Below are 23,604 nucleotides of genomic sequence, written 5' to 3'. Positions count from 1 at the left end.
GTAATGAAAATGTGCTGGGATTGTAAACCTATCATTTTATTTAATGTCTGAAATGCTGTCTCTCGTCTGATAGAGGAACGGCCCGACAGCAAAACTTTAAAGCATGACCGTTTCACCTCCCTCTCTGCTTGACTTCCCTGGTTGAACACAGAGCCTGTTATTTGACCAGACAGCTAAGCCCCTGTGATTTTAAAAACCATTCAACCAAATCTGCGCTAATGGACAGGTAAGCTCTTAGAGGGGAGCACAGTTTACTTCCCTGATGAGTGTGAAGGAGAAAGAGAGGAACAGAGAAAAAGAGATGAGATCCTCAGGGAATGATGGGTATACCTTAGTGACAGGGATTCAACCGTGCAAGCCAAGGTTCTGAGGATGTTAAAACATATTACAGCTGTAAGTGTCTGTATCTGTTTACTCCATGGACAAGCCACCAATCCGTCCCCATTGACCCGTGTTATATCCTTCCCCTTCTAACACTCATCATATCCCCCTCTCTCTCCCGCCCTCTGAAAGCCGTTCTATTTCTTTTTCCCTCTCTTATCCTATCTCTCGCTCTCTCCTCAGATCTGACTATGACCTGGAGTATGACAGCTACCCAGATGACCTCTACGACAGGTAGGCTTCTATACTGTACCTGGTCTCACCTACAGATCTATATTGTGAGAGATTTGTGTTCTTTACTCTTATGGCCAAGTACTGAACAAACTCTGTCATGATCAAGTGTTCTGGTTTTGAACTCGTACTCAGCTGTTATACGTAAAGATGTTCTCTTCTGCTGCAAAACCCTTTCTGAAAGTGAATGCAATTCACTGGTCTTCCTTCTCCTCTTCTTCCTGATTCGTCTAAGAGGAGGAGTATGGCTGCTTGTGATAGTCAGGCCCCTTGGATGAGATACCAGAGATCATCCTGTAACGTCCTAGCGTTAACCCGTCTTAAATCCCCTTGCCTGGTACAGACCAAACGGCTACACAGCACAAAATACACTTTCTTTGCTTGAGTAACTGTGTGTCTATATTCTTCTGCAAGTGATAATAGTGTGACTGTATTTTGAAGGGCCTGAGGGAGGGAAATGCTGTAGTGTTCTGAGGGGAGAGGTGTCTCAAAGTGAACCCCTGCTCAGAGGCTCTACTTGTATAGCGTAATTAGCCAGGCTTTGATCGGCTGCGAGGAGCGGGCCGTCTGTGCCTGGTGCTGATGAAGGGAGCTGCAGAGAGGACCGATAAGAGAAGAGAACTGGCATAAACAGCAGGGGGAGGGGGGCGTTCGAGCAGGGGACAGACTGAGAAAGCATCTCTATCTCTATCAATGTCGAAGAGCAGCTGATGCTTTGCATGGAGGGACAGCATTGACAGGGATATATCTGTGTAGACGTATTGAGTGTAAGCAATTTTAAACCTTAATGTGTCCTTGCTTATTCACAGCTACAGTAGCAAGTCCTATTGATAGGGTTTTCCCTGTGGATTACTGAAGGTGAAACAGCTCTAATTTCTGAACACTGAAAATTGCAATTTCACAGATAGAGAATGTGACCTGGCTAGTATACTGTTGTCCTTAGAGGTAGTGAAATAAGGGACCATGTTTCTATTCTTCCGTCATTGAGGCATCTTCGTGTGTATGTCAAATAAAATAAAATGTTATTTGTCACGTGCTTCGTAAACAAAAGGTGTAGACTAACAGTGAAATCATTACTTACAGGCCCTTAATGCAGAGAGGAGAACAAGATAAATAATAGAAAGATAATAACACAAGGAATAAATCCACAATGAGTAACGATAACTTGGCTATATACACAGGGTACCAGTACCGAGTCGATATAATAATAATAATAATAATAATAATAATAATAATAATAATAATAATAATAATAATATGCCATTTAGCAGACGCTTTTATCCAAAGCGACTTACAATCATGTGCGCATATATTTTTAAGTATGGGTGGTCCCGGGGATCGAACCCACTACCCTGGCGTTACAAGCGCCATGCTCTACCAATTGAGCTACAGAGGACCACCCGAAACGTTTGATCCAAGTTAAACAATTTAAAGGCAATGCTACCAAATACCAAATGAGTGTATGTAAACTTCTGACCCACTGGGAATGTGATGAAAGAAAGAAAAGCTTAAATAAATAATTCTCTCTACTATTATTCTGACATTTCACATTCGTAAAATAAAGTGGTGATCCTAACAGACCTAAGACAGGGAATTTTTACTAGGATTAAATGTCAGGAATTGTGAAAAACTGCAGGGGTATGAGGTAATTGAGGTACAGTTGAAGTCGGAGGTTTACATACACCATAGCCAAATACATTTAAACTCAGTTTTCCTGACATTTAATCCTAGTAAAAATTCCCTGTCTTAGGTCAGTTAGCATCACCACTTTATTTTAAGAATGTGAAATGTCAGAATAATAGTAGAGAGAATGATTTATTTCAGCTTTTATTTATTTCATCACATTCCCAGTGGGTCAGAAGTTTACATACACTCATTTAGTATTTGGTAGCATTGCCTTTAAATTGTTTAACTTGGGTCAAACATTTCGGGTAGCCTTCCACAAGCTTCCCACAATAAGTTGGTAGAATTTTGGCCCATTCCACCTGACAGAGCTGGTGTAACTGAGTCAGGTTTGTAGGCCTCCTTGCTCACACACACTTTTTCAGTTCTGCCCACAAATGTTCTATAGGATTGAGGTCAGGGCTTTGTGATGGGCTCTCCAATACCTTGACCTTGTTGTCCTTAAGCCATTTTGCCACAACTTTGGAAGTATGCTTTGGGTCATTGTCCATTTGGAAGACCCATTTGCGACCAAGCTTTAACTTCCTGACTGATGTCTTGAGATGTTGCTTCAATATATCCACATCATTTTCCTTCCTCATGATGCCAACTATTTTGTGAAGTGCACCAGTCCCTCCTGCAGCAAAGCACCCCCACAGCATGATGCTGCCACCCCCCGTGCTTCACGGTTGGGATGGTGTTCTTCGGCATGCAAGCCATCCCCTTTTTCCTCCAAACATAACGATGGTCATTATGGCCAAACAGTTCTATTTTTGTTTCATCAGACCAGAGGACATTTCTCCAAAAAGTACGATCTTTGTCCCCATGTGCAATTGCAAACCGTAGTCTGGCTTTTTTATGGCGGTTTTGGAGCAGTGGCTTCTTCCTTGCTGAGCGGCCTTTCAGGTTATGTCGATATAGGACTTGTTTTACTGTGGATATAGATACTTTTGTACCCGTTTCCTCCAGCATCTTCACAAGGCCCTTTGCTGTTGTTCTGGGATTGATTTGCACTTTTCGCACCAAAGTACGTTCATCTCTAGGAAACAGAACACGTCTCCTTCCTGAGCGGTATGACGGCTGCGTGGTACCATGGTGTTTATACTTGCGTACTATTGTTTGTACAGATGAACGTGGTACCTTCAGGTGTTTGGAAATTGCTCCCAAGGATGAACCAGACTTGTGGAGGTCTACAATTTTTTGAGGTCTTGGCTGATTTCTTTTGATGTCAAGCAAAGAGGCACTGAGTTTGAAGGCAGGCCTTGAAATACATCCATAGGTACACCTCCAATTGACTCAAATGATGTCAATTAGCCTATCAGAAGCTTCTAAAGCCATGACATCATTTTCTGGAATTTTCCAAGCTGTTTAAAGGCCCAGTCAACTCAGTGTATGTAAACTTCTGACCCACTGGAATTGTGATACAGTGAATTATAAGTGAAATAATCTGTCTGTAAACAATTGTTGGAAAAATTACTTGTGTCATGCACAAAGTAGATGTCCTAACTGACTTGCTTGTTTGTTAACAAGAAATTTGTGGAGTGGTTGAAAAAAACGAGTTTTAATGACTCCAACCTAAGTGTATGTAAACTTCCGACTTCAACTGTAGATATTGTATGTACATATAGGTAGGGATAAAGTGACTAGGCAACAGGATAGATAATAAACAGTAGCAGCAGGGTATGTGATGAGTCAAAAGAGTTATATGCAGATATTCCGGGTAGCTATTGGTTAACTTTTTAACAGACTATTTAGCAATCTTATAGCTTGGGGGTAGAAGCTGTTCAGGGTCCTGTTGGTTCCAGACTTTGTGCATCAGTATCGCTTGCCATGCGGTAGCAGAGAGAACAGTCTATGACTTGGGTAGCTGTAGTCTTTGACCATTTTTAGGGCCTTCCTCTGACACCGCCTGGTATAGAGGTCCTGGATGGCAGGAAGCTTGGCCCCAGTGATGTACTGGACTGTGCTCACTACCCTCTGTAGTGCCTTGCGGTCGGATGCCAAGCAGTTGCCATACCAAGCGGTGATTCAGACAGTCAAGATGCTTTAAATGGTACAGCTGTATAACTTTTTGAGGATCTGAGGGCCCATGCCGAATCTTTTCAGCCTCCTGAGGGGGAAGAGGCATTGTCGTGCCCTCTTCACAACTGTATTAATATGTGTGGACCATGATAGTTCCTTAGTGATGTGGACACCAAGGTACTTTAAGCTCTCGACCTGCTCCACAACAGCCCCGTTGATGTGGATGGGGGAGCGCTCGGTTGAGGGAGAGGTCTCTGACCTCCTCCCTGTAGGCTGTCTCATCGTCGTCCGCAAACTTAAAGGAAAGGTTCACCCATTTTTAATGTTATATTGTTTTTGTGCATCTCTGAGTGATGTTCTATAGATTCCCTGGGACATGTCATGTTTTAATGTGTATTTGAGTTATTGGCGTTCAAGCAGGCAGAAATCCGGCCGGTATGACGTAGCACCGTGATAAAGTCGCTCTCACTACACTGAAAGTGAATAGGAATAGGACTTTTAGATTGCGAAAATGTCTATCATACATGTCAGATTTTAATACTGGCCGATGTCATAACTTGGGAGGATGTCTTCTCTCTAATTTTTGCGATATTCCTAACTTGAGAAATGTGTAATTTAACGGAGGGTCTAGCACATTTTTCCTATTTGTCTGCCTCTTTAGTCCAGGGTGCATTGCATGGTGCCGTTGCCAGAGATATTATAGAAAGGAGATAGGAATCCAATAAACAAAGGAACGTATTACGCCCAACCCAGCAGACTGTCGACCAATCGCGTTCACGTTGTGATGCTGCGTGTCGTGGAAATTCTAATCAATAATGAGGAGAGACAAAGTCCTTCACCAATCAGGATATTACTTCATTCAAAACGTATTAATAAGGGAGCAGGTCACACCACACACACAAGTGGTTCCACCAATGTCTCAATGTGTCGAACCAACCGATATCTACCGGAGGAGGTGGAAAAATATTCTGTCCTTTGTGTTCTCTTGAGAGTACTAAGAACTGTTTGTTCTTAGAATAGAGGATAAGGAGAGACTTCGTTCGGAACAGAGATACCTTGTATCCGAACATGCAAGTTTCAGAGTACAGAGGGTGGGGGTAAGAACACGAGATATGCACAGCCGTGGTGGACCAGGTACAGATATACGTTAAAACAGCAACTTACACAACCAGAGTAACAGGATTGTACACAACTATCATTTATATTAACCTTAAAGTAATGCTAATACAATTTTTTTCTCTCACATGCGTCACGCAATCCCTTCTCAAAGTCAGTGTATATGTCGAGAAACTTGCCTATTTTCCTCAAAAGTACATAATGTCACAATTCCAAAGCTATATGATACTACAGTCGTGGTCAAAAGTTTTGAGAATGACACAAATACTAATTTTCACAAAGTCTGCTGCCTCAGTTTTGATGATGGCAATTTGCATATACTCCAGAATGTCATGAAGAGTGATCAGATTAATTGCAATTAATTGCAAAGTCCCTCTTTGCCATGAAAATGAACTTAATCCCCAAAAAACATTTCCACTGCATTTCAGCCCTGCCACAAAAGGACCAGCTGCCATCATGTCAGTGATTCTCTCATTAACACAGGTGAGAGTGTTGACGAGGACAAGGCTGGAGATCACGCTGTCATGCTGATTGAGTTAGAATAACAGACTGGAAGCTTTAAAAGGAGGGTGGTGCTTGAAATCATTGTTCCTCCTCTGTTAACCATGGTTACCTGCAAATAAACACGTGCTGTCATCATTGCTTTGCACAAAAAGGGCTTCACAGGCAAGGATATTGCTGCTAGTAAGATTGCACCTAAATCAACCATTTATCGGATCATCAAGAACTTCAAGGAGAGAGGTTCAATTGTTGTGAAGAAGGCATCAGGGCGCCCAAGAAAGTCCAGCAAGCGCCAGGGCCATCTCCTAAAGTTGATTCAGCTGCGGGATTGGGGCACCACCAGTGCAGAGCTTGCTCAGGAATGGCAGCAGGCAGGTGTGAGTGCATCTGCACGCACAGTGAGGCGAAGACTTTTGGAGGATGGCCTGGTGTCAAGAAGAGCAGCAAAGAAGCCACTTCTCTCCAGGAAAAACATCAGGGACAGACTGATATTCTGCAAAAGGTACAGGCATTGTACTGCTGAGGACTGGGGTAAAGTCATTTTCTCTGATGAATCCCCTTTCCGATTGTTTGGGGCATCCGGAAAACACCTTGTCCGGAGAAGACAAGGTGAGCGCTCCCATCAGTCCTGTGTCATGCCAACAGTAAAGCATACTGAGACCATTCATGTGTGGGGTTGCTTCTCAGCCAAGGGAGTGGGCTCACTCACAATTTTGCCTAAGAACACAGCCATGAATAAAGAATGGTACCAACACATCCTCCGAGAGCAACTTCTCCCAACCATTCAAGAACAGTTTGGTGACGACCAATGCCTTTTCCAGCATGATGGAGCACCTTGCCATAAGGCAAAAGTGATAACTAAGTGGACCCAAAACATCGACATTTTGGGTCCATGGCCAGGAAACTCCCCAGACCTTAATCCCATTGAGAACTTGTGGTCGATCCTCAAGAGGTGGGTGGACAAGCAAAAACCCACAAATTCTGAAAAACTCCAATCATTGATTATGCAAGAATGGGCTGCCATCAGTCAGGATGTGGCCCAGAAGTTAATTGACAGCATGCCAGGGCGGATTGCAGAGGTCTTGAAAAACACTGCAAATATTGACACTTTGCATAAACTTAATGTAATTGTCAATAAAAGCCTTTGACACTTATGGAATGCTTTTAATTATATTTCAGTATACCATAGTAACATCTGACAAAAATATCTCATAACACTGAAGCAGCGAACTTTGTGAAGACCAATACTTGTGTCATTCTCAAAACTTTTGACCACGACTGCACATATAGCAAGTTAATTATCTCACATCTCGGAAAAATGTTTTAAATGTTGTATTTATTGTTGACGGAATTCGTGCTAATGTTAGTTTTTTGAGTTAGCGCCCAATAGACTTCCATTCACTCCTTGAAGGAGAGCGCTCCTTGTCCCAGAATTGCCCAGAATGCACCGCACAGCCCATTGAAGTAGCATGGGCAACGCTTCCCATGAGAATGCTATTCATTGACTACAGCTCAGCGTTCAACACCATAGTGCCCTCAAAGCTCATCACTAAGCTAAGGACCCTGGGACGAAACACCTCCCTCTGCAACTGGATCCTGGACTTCCTGATGGGCCGCCCCCAGGTGGTAAGCATAGGTAACAACACATCTGCCACGCTGATCCTCAACACGGGGGCCCCTCAGGGGTGCGTGCTCAGTCCCCTCCTGTACTCCCTGTTCACCCATGACTGCATGGCCAGGCACGACTCCAACACCAACATTAAGTTTGCCGACGACACAACAGTGGTAGGCCTGATCACCGACAACGATGAGACAGCCTATAGGGAGGAGGTCAGAGACCTGGCCGTGTGGTGCCAGGATAACAACCTCTCCCTCAACGTAATGAAGACAAAGGAGATGATTGTGGACTACAGGAAAATAAAAGAGGACTGAGCACGCCCCCATTCTCATCGACGGGGCTGTAGTGGAACAGGTTGAGAGCTTCAAGTTCCTTGGTATCCACATCACCAACAAACTATCATGGTCCAAACACACCAAGACAGTCGTGAAGAGGGCACGACAAAGCCTATTCCCCCTCAGGAGACTGAAAAGATTTGGCATGGGTCCTCAGATCCACAAAAAGTTCTACAGCTGCACCATCGAGAACATCCTGACTGGTTGCATCACCGCCTGGTATGGCAACTGCTTGGCCTCCGACCACAAGGCACTACAGAGGGTAGTGCGTACGGCCCAGTACATCACTGGGGCCAAGCTTCTTGCCATCCAGGACCTCTATACCAGGCGGTGTCAGAGGAAGGCCCTAAAAATTGTCAAAGACTCCAGCCACCCTAGTCATAGACTGTTCTCTCTGCTACTGCACGGCAAGCGGTACCGGAGTGCCAAGTCTAGGTCCAAAAGGCTTCTTAACAGCTTCTACCCCCAAGCCATAAGACACCTGAACAGCTAATCATGGCTACCCGGACTATTTGCATTGCCCCCCCCCACCCCATCCCCCTCTTGTACGCTGCTGCTACTCTGTTTATTATTTATGCATAGTCACATTAACTCTACCCACATGTAAATATTACCTCAATTACCTTGACTAACCGGTGCCCCCGCACATATCCTGCTTTTAAAAAAAAAATTATTTTACTTAACACTTTTTTTTCTTCTTCTTAAAAACTGCATTGTTGGTTAAGGGCTTGTAAGTAAACATTTCACTGTAATGTCTACACCTGTTGTATTCGGTGCATGTGGCAAATACAATTTGATTTGATTTGAGCTCCTCAAAAGTATATCTGTCATTGCAAATGTCAGACCCCACTCTGTGAGGCACATTGATCTGCAGGTTGAACATGGTGAGATTGTAGACACCTAAATTGATAGTGCAGTTTGTTTAGGCGATTTTACTGCTAACTACCTACATTACATGCTGATATTGTGTTTGGTATTATTGTGTGTAGCTACATTTGCTAGCCAGCCAGCCAGCCCATAGAGAGAGCCTTGCATTGTGGATTTTGTAGTCGACTTGAGCTGGAACAGATTTTCACAACGATTTTCCATGTTACTACCAACCTTATTATAACGGCCAAATGAAACATTTGTTCACAAAAAATATTGTTCTCACATATTAGTGTTATTTAACACTGTATATTAAAGGAATTAGTGATTTTGGGTGGATCTTTCCTTTAATGATGGTGTTGGAGCCGTGCATGGCCACGCAGTCGTGGGTGAACAGGGAGTACAGGAGGGGACTAAGCACACACCCCTGAGGGGCCTCGTGTTGAGGGTCAGCGTGGTGGATGTGTTGTTGCCTACCCTTACCACCTGGGGGCGGCCCCTCAGAAAGTCCAGGATCCAGTTGCAGAGGGAGGTGTTTAATCCCAGGGTCCTTAGTTTAGTGATGAGCTTGGAGTGCACAATGGTGTTGAACGCTGAGCTGTAGTCAATGAACAACATTCTCACATAGATGTTCCTTTTGTCCAGGTGGGAAAGGGCAGTGTCGAGTGCAATAGAGATTGCGTCATCTGTGGATCTGTTGGGGCGGTATGCAATTTGGAGTGAACAAGGTTAAGGGCAGAGAAGCTTGTTTGACACTAAGAAAGCTTTCTTGTAGAGCGTTTAACACAAAATCCAGGGAGGGGCCAGCTGAGTATAAGACTATCATCTGCATATAAATGGATGAGAGCGCTTCCTACTGCCTGAGCTATGTTGTTGATGTAAATTGGAAAGAGCGTGGGTCCTAGGATTGAGCCTTGGTGTACTCCCTTGGTGACAGGCAGTGGCTGAGATAGCAGATGTTCTGAATTTACACACTGCACTCCTTGAGAGAAGTAGTTAGCAAACCAGGCAAAAGACCCCTCAGAGACACCAATTCTCCTTAGCCGACCAACAAGAATGGAATGGTCTACCGTATCAAAAGCTTTGGCCAAGTCCAATAAAAATAGCAGCACAACATTGCTTAGAATCAAGGGCAATGGTGACAACATTTAGGACCTTTAAGGTTGCAGTGACACATCCATAACCTGAGCAGAAACCAGATTGCATACCAGAGAGAATACTATAGACATAAAGAAAGCCTGTTAGTTGATTACTGACAAGTTTTTCCAACACTTTTGATAAACAGGGCAAGATAGAGATTGGCCTATAATATAGTTAGGATCAGCTTGATCTCCCCCTTTAAATAAAGGACGCACCGTGGCTGCCTTCCAAGCACTGGGAACCTCCCCAGAGAGGAGAGACAGGCTAAAAAGGTCAGAGAGAGGCTTGGCGATGATAGGGGCAGCAACCTTAAAGAAGAAAGGATCTTCGACTCAGTGACCTCCTGTAGGGAGAAGCTGTGTAGCGGGGCAGTGAAAAAGGAGGGAGGAGCATCAGGGCTAGTCGCATTAGAAGGGCTGGGAGATGAGGAAGTGTTGGACGGGCAAAGAGGCATGGCTGAGTCAAATAGGAATCTTGACTTAATGAAGTGATGATTAAAGAGCTCAGCCATACACTCCTTGTCAGTAACAACTACATCATCAACATTAAGGGACATGGGCAGCTGTGAGGAGGAGGGTTTATTCTCCAGGTCTTTCACCATTTTCCAGAACTTCTTGGGGTTAGACCCACAGAGAGAGAACTGCTCCTTAAAGTAACTAACTTATTTCTCATTTGCCTGAATGACAGTATTTGTGTGCCGAGCCTTTCACCAAATGGTGTTCTTGAGTAACTCTGCCAGATCACGGTCGAACCAGGGGCTGAACCTGTTTTTTATTCAAATGTTCTTTATGGGGGCGTGCTTGTTAACAATACCACTGAAAAGATAGAAAAATAAGGTCCAAGCATCTTCAACAGAGGGGATCAAGCTGATTCTATACCAATTTACATAGGCTAGGTCATGAAGGAAGGCTTGCTCATTAAAGTTTTTCAGCAAGCGTCTATGACAAATCAGGACATGTCGTTTAATTGAGCAGCCATTACGAACACAGGCCGTAAAACAGTGATCACTAAGGTCATTACAGAAAACACCAGACTGATGTGGGTCATACCTTGTGGGATTGGTAATAATCTGAGAGAGTTTTAGGGAGTACCATTGTTTTAAGACTTGGTCAAGTGGTTTAAGCATGGCCCAGTTTAGGTCACCTAGCAGGACAAAGCAGGAGAGAGCTTAGGACAGGTAGGGTACAGGCAGGTGCTGATGGTGGCTCAGCCAACAGATCATATGATGCAGTACTTCCCTGACGGCTGCAGGTAGCAGGGCAGCAGGGTAGCAGGGTTTCTGTATTGAAACTATCCATTGACCCGCACTGTATCCACATGACCTGACATGCCCCCTGGTTGTCAGCCACTGGTGGTGATTTCACAGATGGGTGAACACAGTCTCTCTGCATAGCTGACTGGATGCCTGGCCACCCGCCCCGCTGGTCCGGAGTAAAAACACAGCCCAGGGCGGCGGCAGTGGAGCACTGTGAGGAAAGGGGGAACGCCACGGCAGTGGAGGGAAAAGGGCAGAGCGAACAGAGGATGAGTGGAGACAGGGAGAGGGGGATGACAGCATGAAAAACGAGGCCCTCGCCAGCCAGCTCAGGCATTGCTGATAGGTGTTCCGTTCAGTCCCATCTCCCCTCTCTCTCGCTCTCTCTCTCTCCCTCCTCTGTCTCATCCCTTTCTCTTCTCACGGCCATAGAAACCAAGGCCTTGCAGTCCGAGTTAAAAAGTATCTTAACTTCATCCTGCACAGTGATTATATATATGTCCTTTTACGAAAAACCAAAATCTGATTTACAGGGCATCCAATAAGAACTTAGGTATTTCTGTCAAACAACATCTTACCCTTTCTCTGAGTCCCAGTCTTCATCTAATATGATTGTCTTTGTGTATCTTCTTAGTATAAAGTAGTTTCCTCCTGAACTTACTTTGAACTGTAGCCTACATACTGTATGAAATGAGCTGCCAGACTAAACCCCTGATTCATTCTCCTTGAGCCCAGCATGTCAACAAAGGCCCTGTGTGTAAATATTTATTGGCAATTATCTGCTCTGCTGTGGATTAAAAGCTTACAAAGGTACAGTACTCTCAAAGTAACACTGTCTCTCTTTCCTTCATGGACTTTCCTTTGTTGCCAGAGAGTACATGTAAGGTAGAGTAGGTCATCATATTCAGAAGTTCTCAGTAAAGTCAACTATATACCCACAGTTATTTTCTGTTTCCCTACAGTACTGTAGGACTCATAGACAATAACCACATGCTCTAACCACACAAACGGGATGGCTGCATCTCTGTCAAACTGCACAGTCAGATGATCTGAAACAGCACCACTACCTCTATCCGCTGGGAAGCATGCACACCACAGGAGGTTGATCTGAAACAGCACCACTACCTCTATCCGCTGGGAAGCATGCACACCACAGGAGGTTGATCTGAAACAGCACCACTACCTCTATCCGCTGGGAAGCATGCACACCACAGGAGGTTGATCTGAAACAGCACCACTACCTCTATCCGCTGGGAAGCATGCACACCACAGTCAGATGATCTGAAACAGCACCACTACCTCTATCCGCTGGGAAGCATGCACACCACAGGAGGTTGATCTGAAACAGCACCACTACCTCTATCCGCTGGGAAGCATGCACACCACAGGAGGTTGATCTGAAACAGCACCACTACCTCTATCCGCTGGGAAGCATGCACACCACAGGAGGTTGATCTGAAACAGCACCACTACCTCTATCCGCTGGGAAGCATGCACACCACAGGAGGTTGATCTGAAACAGTACCACTACCTCTATCCGCTGGGAAGCATGCACACCACAGGAGGTTGGTGGCACCTTCATTGTGGAAAAAGGGCTTGTGGTAATGAGAGAGAGAGAGAGAGAGAGACTCGAGACTACATGCAGAATTCTGCAAGAATATCCTCTGTGTACAACGTAAAACACCAAATAATGCATGCAGAGCAGAATTAGGCCAATAACCGCTAATTATCAAAATCCAGAAAAGAGCCGCTAAATTCTATAACCACTTAAAAGGAAGCGACTCCCAAACCTTCCATAACAAAGCCATCACCTACAGAGAGATGAACTTGGAGAAGAGTCCCCTAAGCAAGCTGGTCCTGGGGCTCTGTTCACAAACACAAACAGACCCCACAGAGCCCCAGGACAACAACAACAACACAATTAGATCCAACCAAATCATGAGAAAACAAAAAGAGAATAACTTGACACATTGGAAAGAATTAACAAAAAAACTGAGAAAACTATAATGCTATTTGGCCCTAAAAAGTGAGTACACAGTGGCAGAATACCTGACCACTGTGACTGACCCAAACTTAAGGAAAGCTTTGACTATGTACAGACTCAGTGAGCATAGCCTTGCTATTGAGAAAGGCCGCCGTAGGCAGACCTGGCTCTCAAGAGAAGACAGGCTATGTGCACACTGCCCACAAAATGAGGTGGAAACTGAGCTGCACTTCCTAACCTCCTGCCAAATGTATGACCATATTAAGAATTCGAAAACAAACCCAATTTTGATAAACTCCATTATCTACTGGGTGAAAAACCACAGTGTGCCATCACAGCAGCAATATTTGTGACCTGTTGCCACAAGAAAAGGGCAACCTGTGAAGAACAAACACCATTGTAAATACAACCCATATTTATATTTGCACATTGTTACAACACTGTATACATAATATGACATTTGAAATGTCTTTATTCTTTTGGAACTTCTGAGTGTAATGTTTACTGTTAATATTTATTGTTTATTTCACTTTTGTTTACTACTTCACTTGCTTTGGCAATGTTAACATACGTTTCCCATGCCAATAAAGCCCTTAAATTGAATTGAAAATTGAAATTGAATTGAGAGAGACCAGCGCAAATCAAAGCACCCCAGACAATGCTCTTTGGACCAGAGGTATTTAGTGCACCAGGCTATGAGATCAATTTAAATGTATTATATCACTGTGATTATAGACTATACACTCAATACGTAATGACACCAAATAGCTTATGGATATTATAAAAGAGTCCACCATTTTATTGGAATGAATAACCTTTTACTCCAAATCTGTCTGGAGGCAGGTGTTTTCAGTGCTGCCAGCCTGCCAGGGAGATTGAGTCTCATCCTGCAGTGGACTGTAATCATATGGAAAGTCTACACTCTTAGAAAAAAAGGTGCCATCTAGAACCTTAAAGGGTTCTTCAGCTGTTGCCATAGGATAACATTTTGAAGAACCCTTTTTGGCCGCAGGTAGAACCCTTTAGGTTCCAGGTAGAACCCTTTTGGGGGTTCTACATGGAACCCAATGTCACGATCGTTATAAGATGAAGCGGACCAAGGCGCAGCGTGATAGGCGTACATACTTTATTGCAGTACACAACACGAACCAAAAACAACAAAACAAACGATATGTGAAGTCCTAGGTTAAATGACACCAAAACAAACCTTTTGGAACAAGATCCCACCATAAACTGTGCCAAACAGGCTACCTAAGTATGGTCCCCAATCAGAGACAACAAGCTACAGCTGCCTCTGATTGGGAACCACCCTGGCCAACATAGATATACACGAACTAGAACACAACATAGAAAACTATAACATAGAAAAATCCACACCCTGGCTCAACATATAAGAGTCCCCAGAGCCAGGGCGTGACACCCAAAAGTGTTCTACCTGGAACCAAAAAGGGTTATCCTATGGGGACAGCCGAAGAACCATTTGGAACCCTTTTTTCTAAGAGTGTATTGTCCAACTCCCTTTTGGGAATTCAGGAATGGTTGCTCTGACATATCAGCAGCCGATTGTTTTAAAGCTCATTCTAGCAGGAGAATCCTCAGTTTATGAGATAAAAAAAACTAGGGCCTATCACATGGCCAGGAAAGGCTCAGGACCCTACTCATAAGCAATGTTCCCTCTAATTTTTTTGGGCACTGAGTAAATTTCAGGTCTGCTGAGCGCAAACTTGAACTTTGTGAAAATTCTGTGCAACTTCCTATGCGCGTTTACTGTGAACACTGAGGCTGTACCCACTTTAAGTTACAGTTTTAACAATGGCCAAGTAGGCTACTGTGGCTATGGAGAAAAATGTATTCCATAACATTTTAACATGGAAATAGCTGTTCTATCATTCAGCCTACAGTAGTAGCAAATGTGTGGTGTTCAATGTAGGCTGACATGTCATGAGACTTTGGAAAAAAATCATGCAGGGCTTGACATTAACCTGTTTATCCACTTGTCCTACAGACAAGGAGGTGACTGAAAATGTTGTGTTGTTTGATGCAAGAAACCACTTTACAAAACAAAATGCATTATTATTCCATACCATTATTACAGAGAATCAGACAAATTATGCTACCCTCTGCCTATTGGCTACTTAGCTTATTCAAGACCTTTACCTGACTCGCTTTTCAAAGATAGCTAAAAATTCACACCTTTTGTGCTCTTATAGGAAGCAACCACTCCCTCATTGTTGACTACAAATTAGCTATAACTGGGCTAATAACTCACTAACTAGCAAAGAATATGAACAAATGTGCACAGGTGGCTACATGCAGCTCTCGCTTTGATCTCAAAACAAGCCCATCTACATGCAACCGCTCATGCTGTAAACACAGTCTAGTTCAAATTGAATGGAACAGATCCATATATGGCAATGGCTATTTGCATATAGGCCTACTGCAGCTCTGATTGGTTATGGCACACCGGTATGTGTAGAGTACAGGCCTGAGTCGTGCCTGTCAATGCAATAGAATCCTACTCCAATGCGCTCTGCCTACAAGAAAATCTCTTAGTTAGTTTTGCATACTAAATCTTGCATAGTTCGTTTAGTTTCAGTATGTTACATTGAAAGTGGCTAATATTGCGTTGATTTGAGCACAATTCCCACAGTAGAGCGAAACAATGAAAGTGTTCACTACAGGGGAATGAATGACTCCAGAAAGTTGAGTGAAGTTCAATCTTGTGCTTCTCTGCGCGGGCTGATATTTCTTCTGTGCGTCAATCCGAGGGGAGCTGTGCTCCCGCTTATGCGTACATAAGTAATATTGTGTGTTTTCCACACAGGGTGTTTGACTACCAGCGTGTCCCAGCCTCTGTAATGCCAGTCCCAGTGGAGCCCAGCCCTATGAAACACTCCCGCGACCCCTCTTCCGGCCTGCAACGCTCCAGAGACAGACCACAGGGCAAGAGGAGCGCCCCGCGCACCGGCTCTTCCAGCACCAGGGCCAAGTGTAAGGGACCCCACACACTATAACACACACACCTTCACTCACAACACATTCTTTACAAAGTTAACACACACTCATACACATACACAATCTGTCATACGGTGTGACACTCTTACACACCCTCCCCACACACAGACTCACCCTCCCCACACACAGACCCACCCTCCCCACACACAGACCCACCCTCCCCACACACAGACCAACCCTCACCACACACAGACCCACCCTCCCCACACACAGACCCACCCTCCCCACACACAGACCAACCCTCACCACACACAGACCAGCCCTCACCACACACAGACCAGCCCTCACCACACACAGACCAGCCCTCACCACACACAGACCAGCCCTCACCACACACAGACCAGCCCTCACCACACACAGATCACCCTCACCACACACAGATCACCCTCACCACACACAGACCCACCCTGTAATGTCATCTCTGCATGGGGAACGGCAGCGCTGGGAGCCCCAGGGCACAGTGAGAGGCACCAGATGGTCTCTTCATTAAAAGCAGGGCCCCTCTCTGCTCCTTCCACTACCAAGCCTACCATACCCAGTCTAGCAGCATGCTGCAATTATCCCAAGTTAATAGTGCATAACAAATAAGAAATGTTTATACTAGTTTATTACAAGCCTTAATAGTTTTTACTGCCAGCCCATCAGAGGGAAATTAGATTGCAGTTGTAGCTGCAGAGGTCGAACAGCTTTTAACAGTAAAGAGTTTCAGGGTGGTTTTCTCCGAGCCAGGGTTGTGATATGAATGTTCCATTACAGACCATAGGCTACTGGAGAGAGGAGATGTTAAGGGAGATGTTAGGGTGCTTACAGTGATGGCATGAATAAGAAGACAATGTGGAGGATAAGTAAGGGCGGCACGTTTGCCGATTACCCAGGCCCGATTGCTTCTGCCAAATTTAAAGCCCGGCCCGAAACCAGAAATAACTCTGTTAGTAAATCCATTAGCTGCTCCTCTCTGTCTCACTCGCTCCCTGCGCGCAGGCAGCTCACTCTGCTTATGGCGGCTTTGAGACAGTAACCATAGCAACGGCTCCGCTTGGGCTGCTCTGCTCAATGAAGAGACATGAGACCAGTGAGCTGTTAGCTACTTTTCGTCACTCTAAACTCCAACAAAACTCAAGGAACATTATTATTTTCTGTGAAATAATCTCTCCTTTCTTATATTTGACAAGGTTGAAGCATCTTCTGACACAATGTTATGATCTTATTCAGATATGACTGTACTGCGCAGCAGAGCGCGAGCAAATGGCTCAGCTTCAAAATGTTAGTGATACACTATATATACAAAAGTATGTGGACACCCCTTTCAAATTAGTGGATTCGGCTATTTCAGCCACACCCGTTGCTGACAGGTGTATAAAATTGAGCAAACAGCCATGCAATCTCCATAGACAAACATTGGCAGTAGAATGGCCTTATTGAAAAGCTCAGTGACTTTCAGCGTGGCACCGTCATAGGATGCCACCTTTCCAACAAGTCAGTTCGTCAAATTTCTGCCCTGCTAGAGCTGCCCCGGTCAACTGTAAGTGCTGATATTGTGAAGTGGAAACGTCTAGGAGTAACAATGGCTCAGCCGCAAAGTGGTAGGCCACACAAGTTTACAGAACGGGACCGCCGAGTGCTGAAGTGCGTAGCGCGTAAAAATTGTCTCTCCTCGGCTGCAACATTCACTAGAGAGTTCCAAACTGCCTCTGGAAGCAATGTCAGGACAAGAACGGTTCATCAAGAGCTTCATGAAATGGATTTCCATTCCAGGAGAACACTACCTGCCCCAATACAGTGCCAACTGTAAAGTTTGGTGGAGGAAGAATAATGGTCTGGGGCTGTTTTTCATGGTTCAGGCTAGTCCCCTTAGTTCCAGTGAAGGGAAATCTTAATGCCACAGCATATAATGACATTCTAGACGACAGTTTGGGGAAAGCTCTTTCCTGTTTCAGCATGACAATGCCCCTGTGCAGAAAGCGAGGTCCATACAGAAATGGTTTGTCGAGATCGGTGTGGAAGAACTTGACTGGCCTGACCTCAACCCCATCAAACACCTTTGGGATGAATTGGAACACCGACTGCGAGCCACCGACTGCGAGCCTAATCACCCAACATCAGTGCCCACCCTCACTAATGCTCTTGTGGGTGAATGGATGCAAGTCCCCACATCAATGTTCCAACATCTAGTGGAAAGCCTTCCCAGAAGAGTGGAGACTGTTATAGCAGCAAAGGGGGGACTACCTCCATATTAATGCCCATGATTTTGGAATGAGATGTTCGATGTAATGTAGTGTACATTTAGTGACACCCGAGCCCTGCCCGTCCCGTCCCCTAGTTATTGATGAAAAAACAGGCCCTACCCAGCCCTAACCCAATGTATAATGTCGAGGCTCGTCGGACTCGGGTCAGGTAGCAGAGCTCTAGTCTGTTTATACACTATTACACCCCTCTGGGCCAGATCCTTTTTTAAGACCTGCACTCATACATTTATGTCAATGGGAGATTTGTGCGAAAGAGGATTCATCCTTATCTCCCTTTCTCTCTCTCTCACTCTCTATCTGCAGTGAAGATGGCAGAGGTGCTGGCCATAAAGAGGGAGTTGACTCTGATCAAGGTGCAGATTGACGGACTGCTCGACAGCGTGGACAAGATGGACAGACAGAGGAAGGACCAGTCAGGTAGAAGAGCTGGGCTGGAGGCTGGGGATTTGTTTTATACTATCTCTTCATTGGAAGCTTAACTTTGAGAATTTCTCAGATTCTTTAGTGCTACATACAGTGCCTTGCAAAAGTATTCATCCCCCTTTTCCTATTTTGTTGCATTACAACCTATAATTTAAATGGATTTTTATTTGGATTTCATTTAATGGACATACACAAAATAGTCCAAATTGGTGAAGTGAAATGAAAAAAATAACTTGTTTCAAAAAACTCGAAAAAATTAATAACGGAAAAGTGGATTCACCTCCTTTGCTATGAAGCCCTAAATAAGATCTGGTGCAACCAATTACCTTCAGAAGTCACATAATTAGTTAAATAAAGTCCACCTGTGTGCAATCTAAGTGTCACATGATCTGTCACATGATCTCAGTATATATACACCTGTTCTAAAAATCCCCAGAGTCTGCAACACCACTAAGCAAGGGGCGCCTCCAAGCAAGCGGCACCATGAAGACCAAGGAGCTCTCCAAACAGGTCAGGGACAAAGTTGTGGAGAAGTACAGATCAGGGTTGGGTTATAAAAAAATATCTGAAACTTTTAACATCCCACGGGGCACCATTAAATCTATTATTAAAAAATTGAAAGAATACGGCACCACAACAAACCTGCCAAGAGAGGGCTGCCCACCAAAACTCATGGACCAGGCAAGGAGAGCATTAATCAGAGAGGCAACAAAGAGACCAAACATAACCCTGAAGGAGCTGCAAAGCTCCACAGCGGAGATTGGAGTATCTGTCCATAGGACCACTTTAAGCCGTACACTCCACAGAGCTGGGCTTTACGGAAGTGTGGCCAGAAAAAAAGCCATTGCTTAAAGAAAAAAATAAGCAAACATGTTTGGTGTTCGCCAAAAGGCATGTGGGAGACTCCCCAAACGTATGGAAGAAGGTACTCTGGTCAGATGAGACTAAAATTAAGCTTTTTGGCCATCAAGGAAAACGCTATGTCTGAGCAAACCCAACACCTCTCATCACCCCGAGAACACCATCCATGTTTTTCATCGGCAGGGACTGGGAAACTGGTCAGAATTGAAGGAATGACGGATGGCGCTAAATACAGGGAAATTCTTGAGGGAAACCTGTTTCAGTCTTCCAGAGATTTGAGACTGGGACGGAGGTTCACCTTCCAGCAGGACAATGACCCTAAGCATACTGCTAAAGCAACACTTGAGTGGTTTAAGGGGAAACATTTAAATGTCTTGGAACGGCCTAGTCAAAGCCCAGACCTCAATCCAATTGAGAATCTGTGGTATGACTTAAAGATTGCTGTACACCAGCGGAACCCATCCAACTTGAAGGAGCTGGAGCAGTTTTGCCTTGAAGAATGGGCAAAAATCCCAGTGGCTAGATGTGCAAAGCTTATAGAGACATACCCCAAGAGACTTGCAGCTGTAATTGCTGCAAAAGGTGGCTCTACAAAGTATTGACTTTGGGGGGGTGAATAGTTATGCACGCTCAAGTTCTGTTTTTTTGTCTTATTTCTTGTTTGTTTCACAATAAAACATATTTTGCATCTTCAAAGTGGTAGGCATGTTGTGTAAATCAAATGATACAAACCGCCCAAAAAATCAATTTTAATTCCAAGTTGTAAGGCAACAAAATAGGAAAAATGCCAAGGGGGATGAATACTTTCGCAAGCCACTGTACAATTACATTATTTCTAATCCTCTTGATAAGAGATAACAACTGGAGGGGAAACGTATTATTCATTGATGGGAGTAAAGAAAATCTATTCGTCATCAGATTGTTGGCCCATTATGACTATTTATTATCGATTGGGACATCTTACATCAGTGAGCACTGCATCCAAAATGTTGTGTACAGGATTGGCAGGTTGACTAATGTGGCGCTCTCTGCAAAATAAAAACTGTTAAAAGCAGGGCTATATTTTCCATGGAAAGCTGAGGTGCACTGAAAACAGAGCATACTATTGCTGACAAACTGTGTCTCTCTCTCTGTGTGTGTCTGTGGTCCAGATTCCCCTCCGACCCAGGAGGGCAGTGTGTCGGACTCAGTCAGCAGTCTGTACGATTCTCCCATCAGCCTCCCCCACAGACAGAGGGAGAGCCCAGAGCCTGGAGAGGCCTGCAATGATGACCACCACCTCCAACACTACCAGCGCCACCGCAGGGTAAACAACACATTACTCTGCCTCCCTCTGCTGGAGACACATTACACCTGCACCACCAGTAACACTTCTTCTGTGCGGGCTAACGTTTTCTGAAAGTAAATATCTTAGCATATTAGCTGCCATTGTTGGTTGTCATAGTTTTCTAACAGAGGGTGTGTGTCATTGAACAAAGAGAGCAAGATATTGGTAGAACAATAATTGATTATTTAGTAGCTGATTGTTCTTTCTTCAAAAGAAGAGTAATTATCTACATTTACAGCCAAGTGTCTCCCTGCCTGTCTGACACAATAAGGGTTCTGGCTCTGCACCACTGTTCATTATCTATGCCAGGCCGTGTGCATGTTGGCATGTATTGTCATGAATCTTGTCCCGGAGGCAGCTCTGCAGTGGTCACTAGCTGGCACAGCCACAAAATCATAAAGTCTGATTTTAAACTTAACCTTAACCCCAACCTGAACCACACTACTAACCAAAAAGTGATTTTTCTTCCCCATTAATTTTTAAGATATAGACCATTTTTACTTTTCAGCTGGCCCATCTAGTGGAAATCGGTCAGTGCTGCCTACAGGGCAAGATCAATGACAATAAACCTCAACCTGCGGCTGTGTGGGCTGAGCTGTAGGTGGGTCCACCAGGCGGGTGAGCCATTGTTTCTCTGACAGTTGAGGGAGAAGGGGGAGGAAGATGGAAGGTATGAATAGAGGAGAAGATTGTTAACCAGTCAACCACAGTACTGCATCCCAAATCTGCCCCAATGGCAAGGGGTAATCCCACCTCCTAAGGTTGCCAGGCAATGTCACTCATCCCTCCTAAACTTGGTTATGTGCTGACATGACAAACACTGTGCTATATTTGCTCATCCTCATTTAGAAACCATCACTTTCACAGATCAACAAGTGATCTCTAAATTTACCACAGCTGGGTATTTGATTAAGTTGATTTTGTTGGTCGATTAAAAAATATCCTGATTGCACTGTGCATCTGTTTAAAGTCTTCTCTCTGTCTTTTGGTTTCTCAGATAAATAACCATCACTCTGATCTGGAGGATGACATGTGAGGAGATCAGGTATGTATGGCTAATAATGATGATTTGACAGAACTATATCACAAAAAAGTATTGTTTGCATTGGAATGCTGTGTATTTACAGTATGTAACTACATGTTAACAAGAGAGAAAATAAGTCTGGGTTAATATATTGTGATATCGAGGTGCTTATGTTGTTGATAATGGTCTCGGATCATGATGTACATACATATGAATTATTGAATTGTGTAGATGACTAGGTGCCCTTCAGTCTTGATGATGATTTATTTTTAATTAGGAACTCTTGATGTTGATTTTGGTTTTAAGACCAATGATAGAATGTACAGTACATTAACTTGAAACTGCACTCGCACTGTAGCACTTTTGTGCTTTGTAAAGCAATGTAATGATCGAGGATGATGTGCTCCTGATAATGTTTAATGTCTGTTTTTATGTGGTGAAGCCGAAAAGAAATGTCCACAATGCGTGGACCAATAAAGTTTTTCTAATTTAAATTCTCAATATTCTCACTTTTACTCTCTCTAGACTAAAGGAACCCAGTGACAGCAGTACAAAGAGATGGAGGGGGTTCAAGTGAAAGGAGGCGTGATCATCTCTAATCACAGTCAACATGGACACAACCCTCAAATAAATATACTGTTCATTACAAAGTAGAACTGGGACGATAAACCGGAAATGATCGACAACAACCATACCGATCACTTATCGCAGGCATTTTGCTGATATCGTTCATTACGATAAGTAGCCTATACTAGAGAAATGTGAAGTTTGAAATGAAATAAGCTTGCTAATATGGGTGATTTGTTAATGGGACAATTGATGGCTACAACCATCAAACTAGTAGTAGTAGTTTAAAGGATCATTTAAAAAAACGGTGGTGCACATTAGTGTTACAAACGTAACATTCTATTTATCGTAATTGCATCAATTCAGGCAATTTATCCCAATATGGATTTATGTCCATATCGTCCAGCTGTATTACAAAGTTGGATCGTCAGTGAATTTTTTGGTTTGATGAATAGGACATATCTCCTTGGTTACCCTCAGTTCCTTTCTCACAGTCAGCTTCTGCCCACCTTTGTGACTCCATATCAGCTTCTGCCCACCTTCGTGTCTCCATATCAGCTTCTGCCTACCTTTGTGTCTCCATCTCTCCTTCTGCCTACCTTCGTGTCTCCATCTCTCATTTAGAACAGGTTTCTACTGACTTGTGGACTCAACAAAATATGGCAGCTTAAAAAAAGTGTAGTGTCTTGCAAAAGGGGACTGACAACAGATATGCTTCAGACAGACAGACCGACACGCATTTACACAACTACATTTTCTCTCAGATTAGCGATAAGGATTTGCAATGCTCTTTGCCACTTACTGTATCCAGATCGCCGCAGAATAGGAATGTGTAAAACATAAATTGATATATAAAAAGCCCTTCAAGATTTACCAGGCATAGGCCAACAGTATCAGGCATCTACACTCCCTGTGCGTTCTCCTGTAATCTTTCCATATTTGTCTCTACCAACTTCCCAGTGTCCACATTAATAAAGACTGTCAGTGTGACAACAGCTGTCTGCATGGTGTTATCGCTGGGCTCGTTAT

At 44.0% G+C, this 23,604-nt stretch overlaps 1 protein-coding gene across 1 annotated transcript; it reads left to right on the top strand.

Moving 5' to 3' along the window:
• The first annotated feature begins 218 nt into the window (after nt 1-218).
• LOC121539965 (RNA-binding Raly-like protein) lies at nt 219-22,782 on the top strand. The gene is made up of 7 exons (XM_045207631.1): nt 219-226; nt 565-615; nt 15,937-16,103; nt 18,677-18,790; nt 20,809-20,963; nt 21,982-22,029; nt 22,534-22,782. The coding sequence occupies exons 1-6, from the start codon at nt 219-221 to the stop codon at nt 22,018-22,020; spliced, it is 534 nt and encodes a 177-aa protein (XP_045063566.1). The 3' UTR covers nt 22,021-22,029; nt 22,534-22,782.
• Nucleotides 22,783-23,604: the final 822 nt, after the last annotated feature.

The sequence above is a fragment of the Coregonus clupeaformis genome, chromosome 26 (genome assembly GCF_020615455.1).
Source record: "Coregonus clupeaformis isolate EN_2021a chromosome 26, ASM2061545v1, whole genome shotgun sequence".
Taxonomy (NCBI): domain Eukaryota; kingdom Metazoa; phylum Chordata; class Actinopteri; order Salmoniformes; family Salmonidae; genus Coregonus; species Coregonus clupeaformis.
Note: the sequence above shows the minus strand (reverse complement) of the source record. Positions and strands in the feature narration are given on the sequence as shown.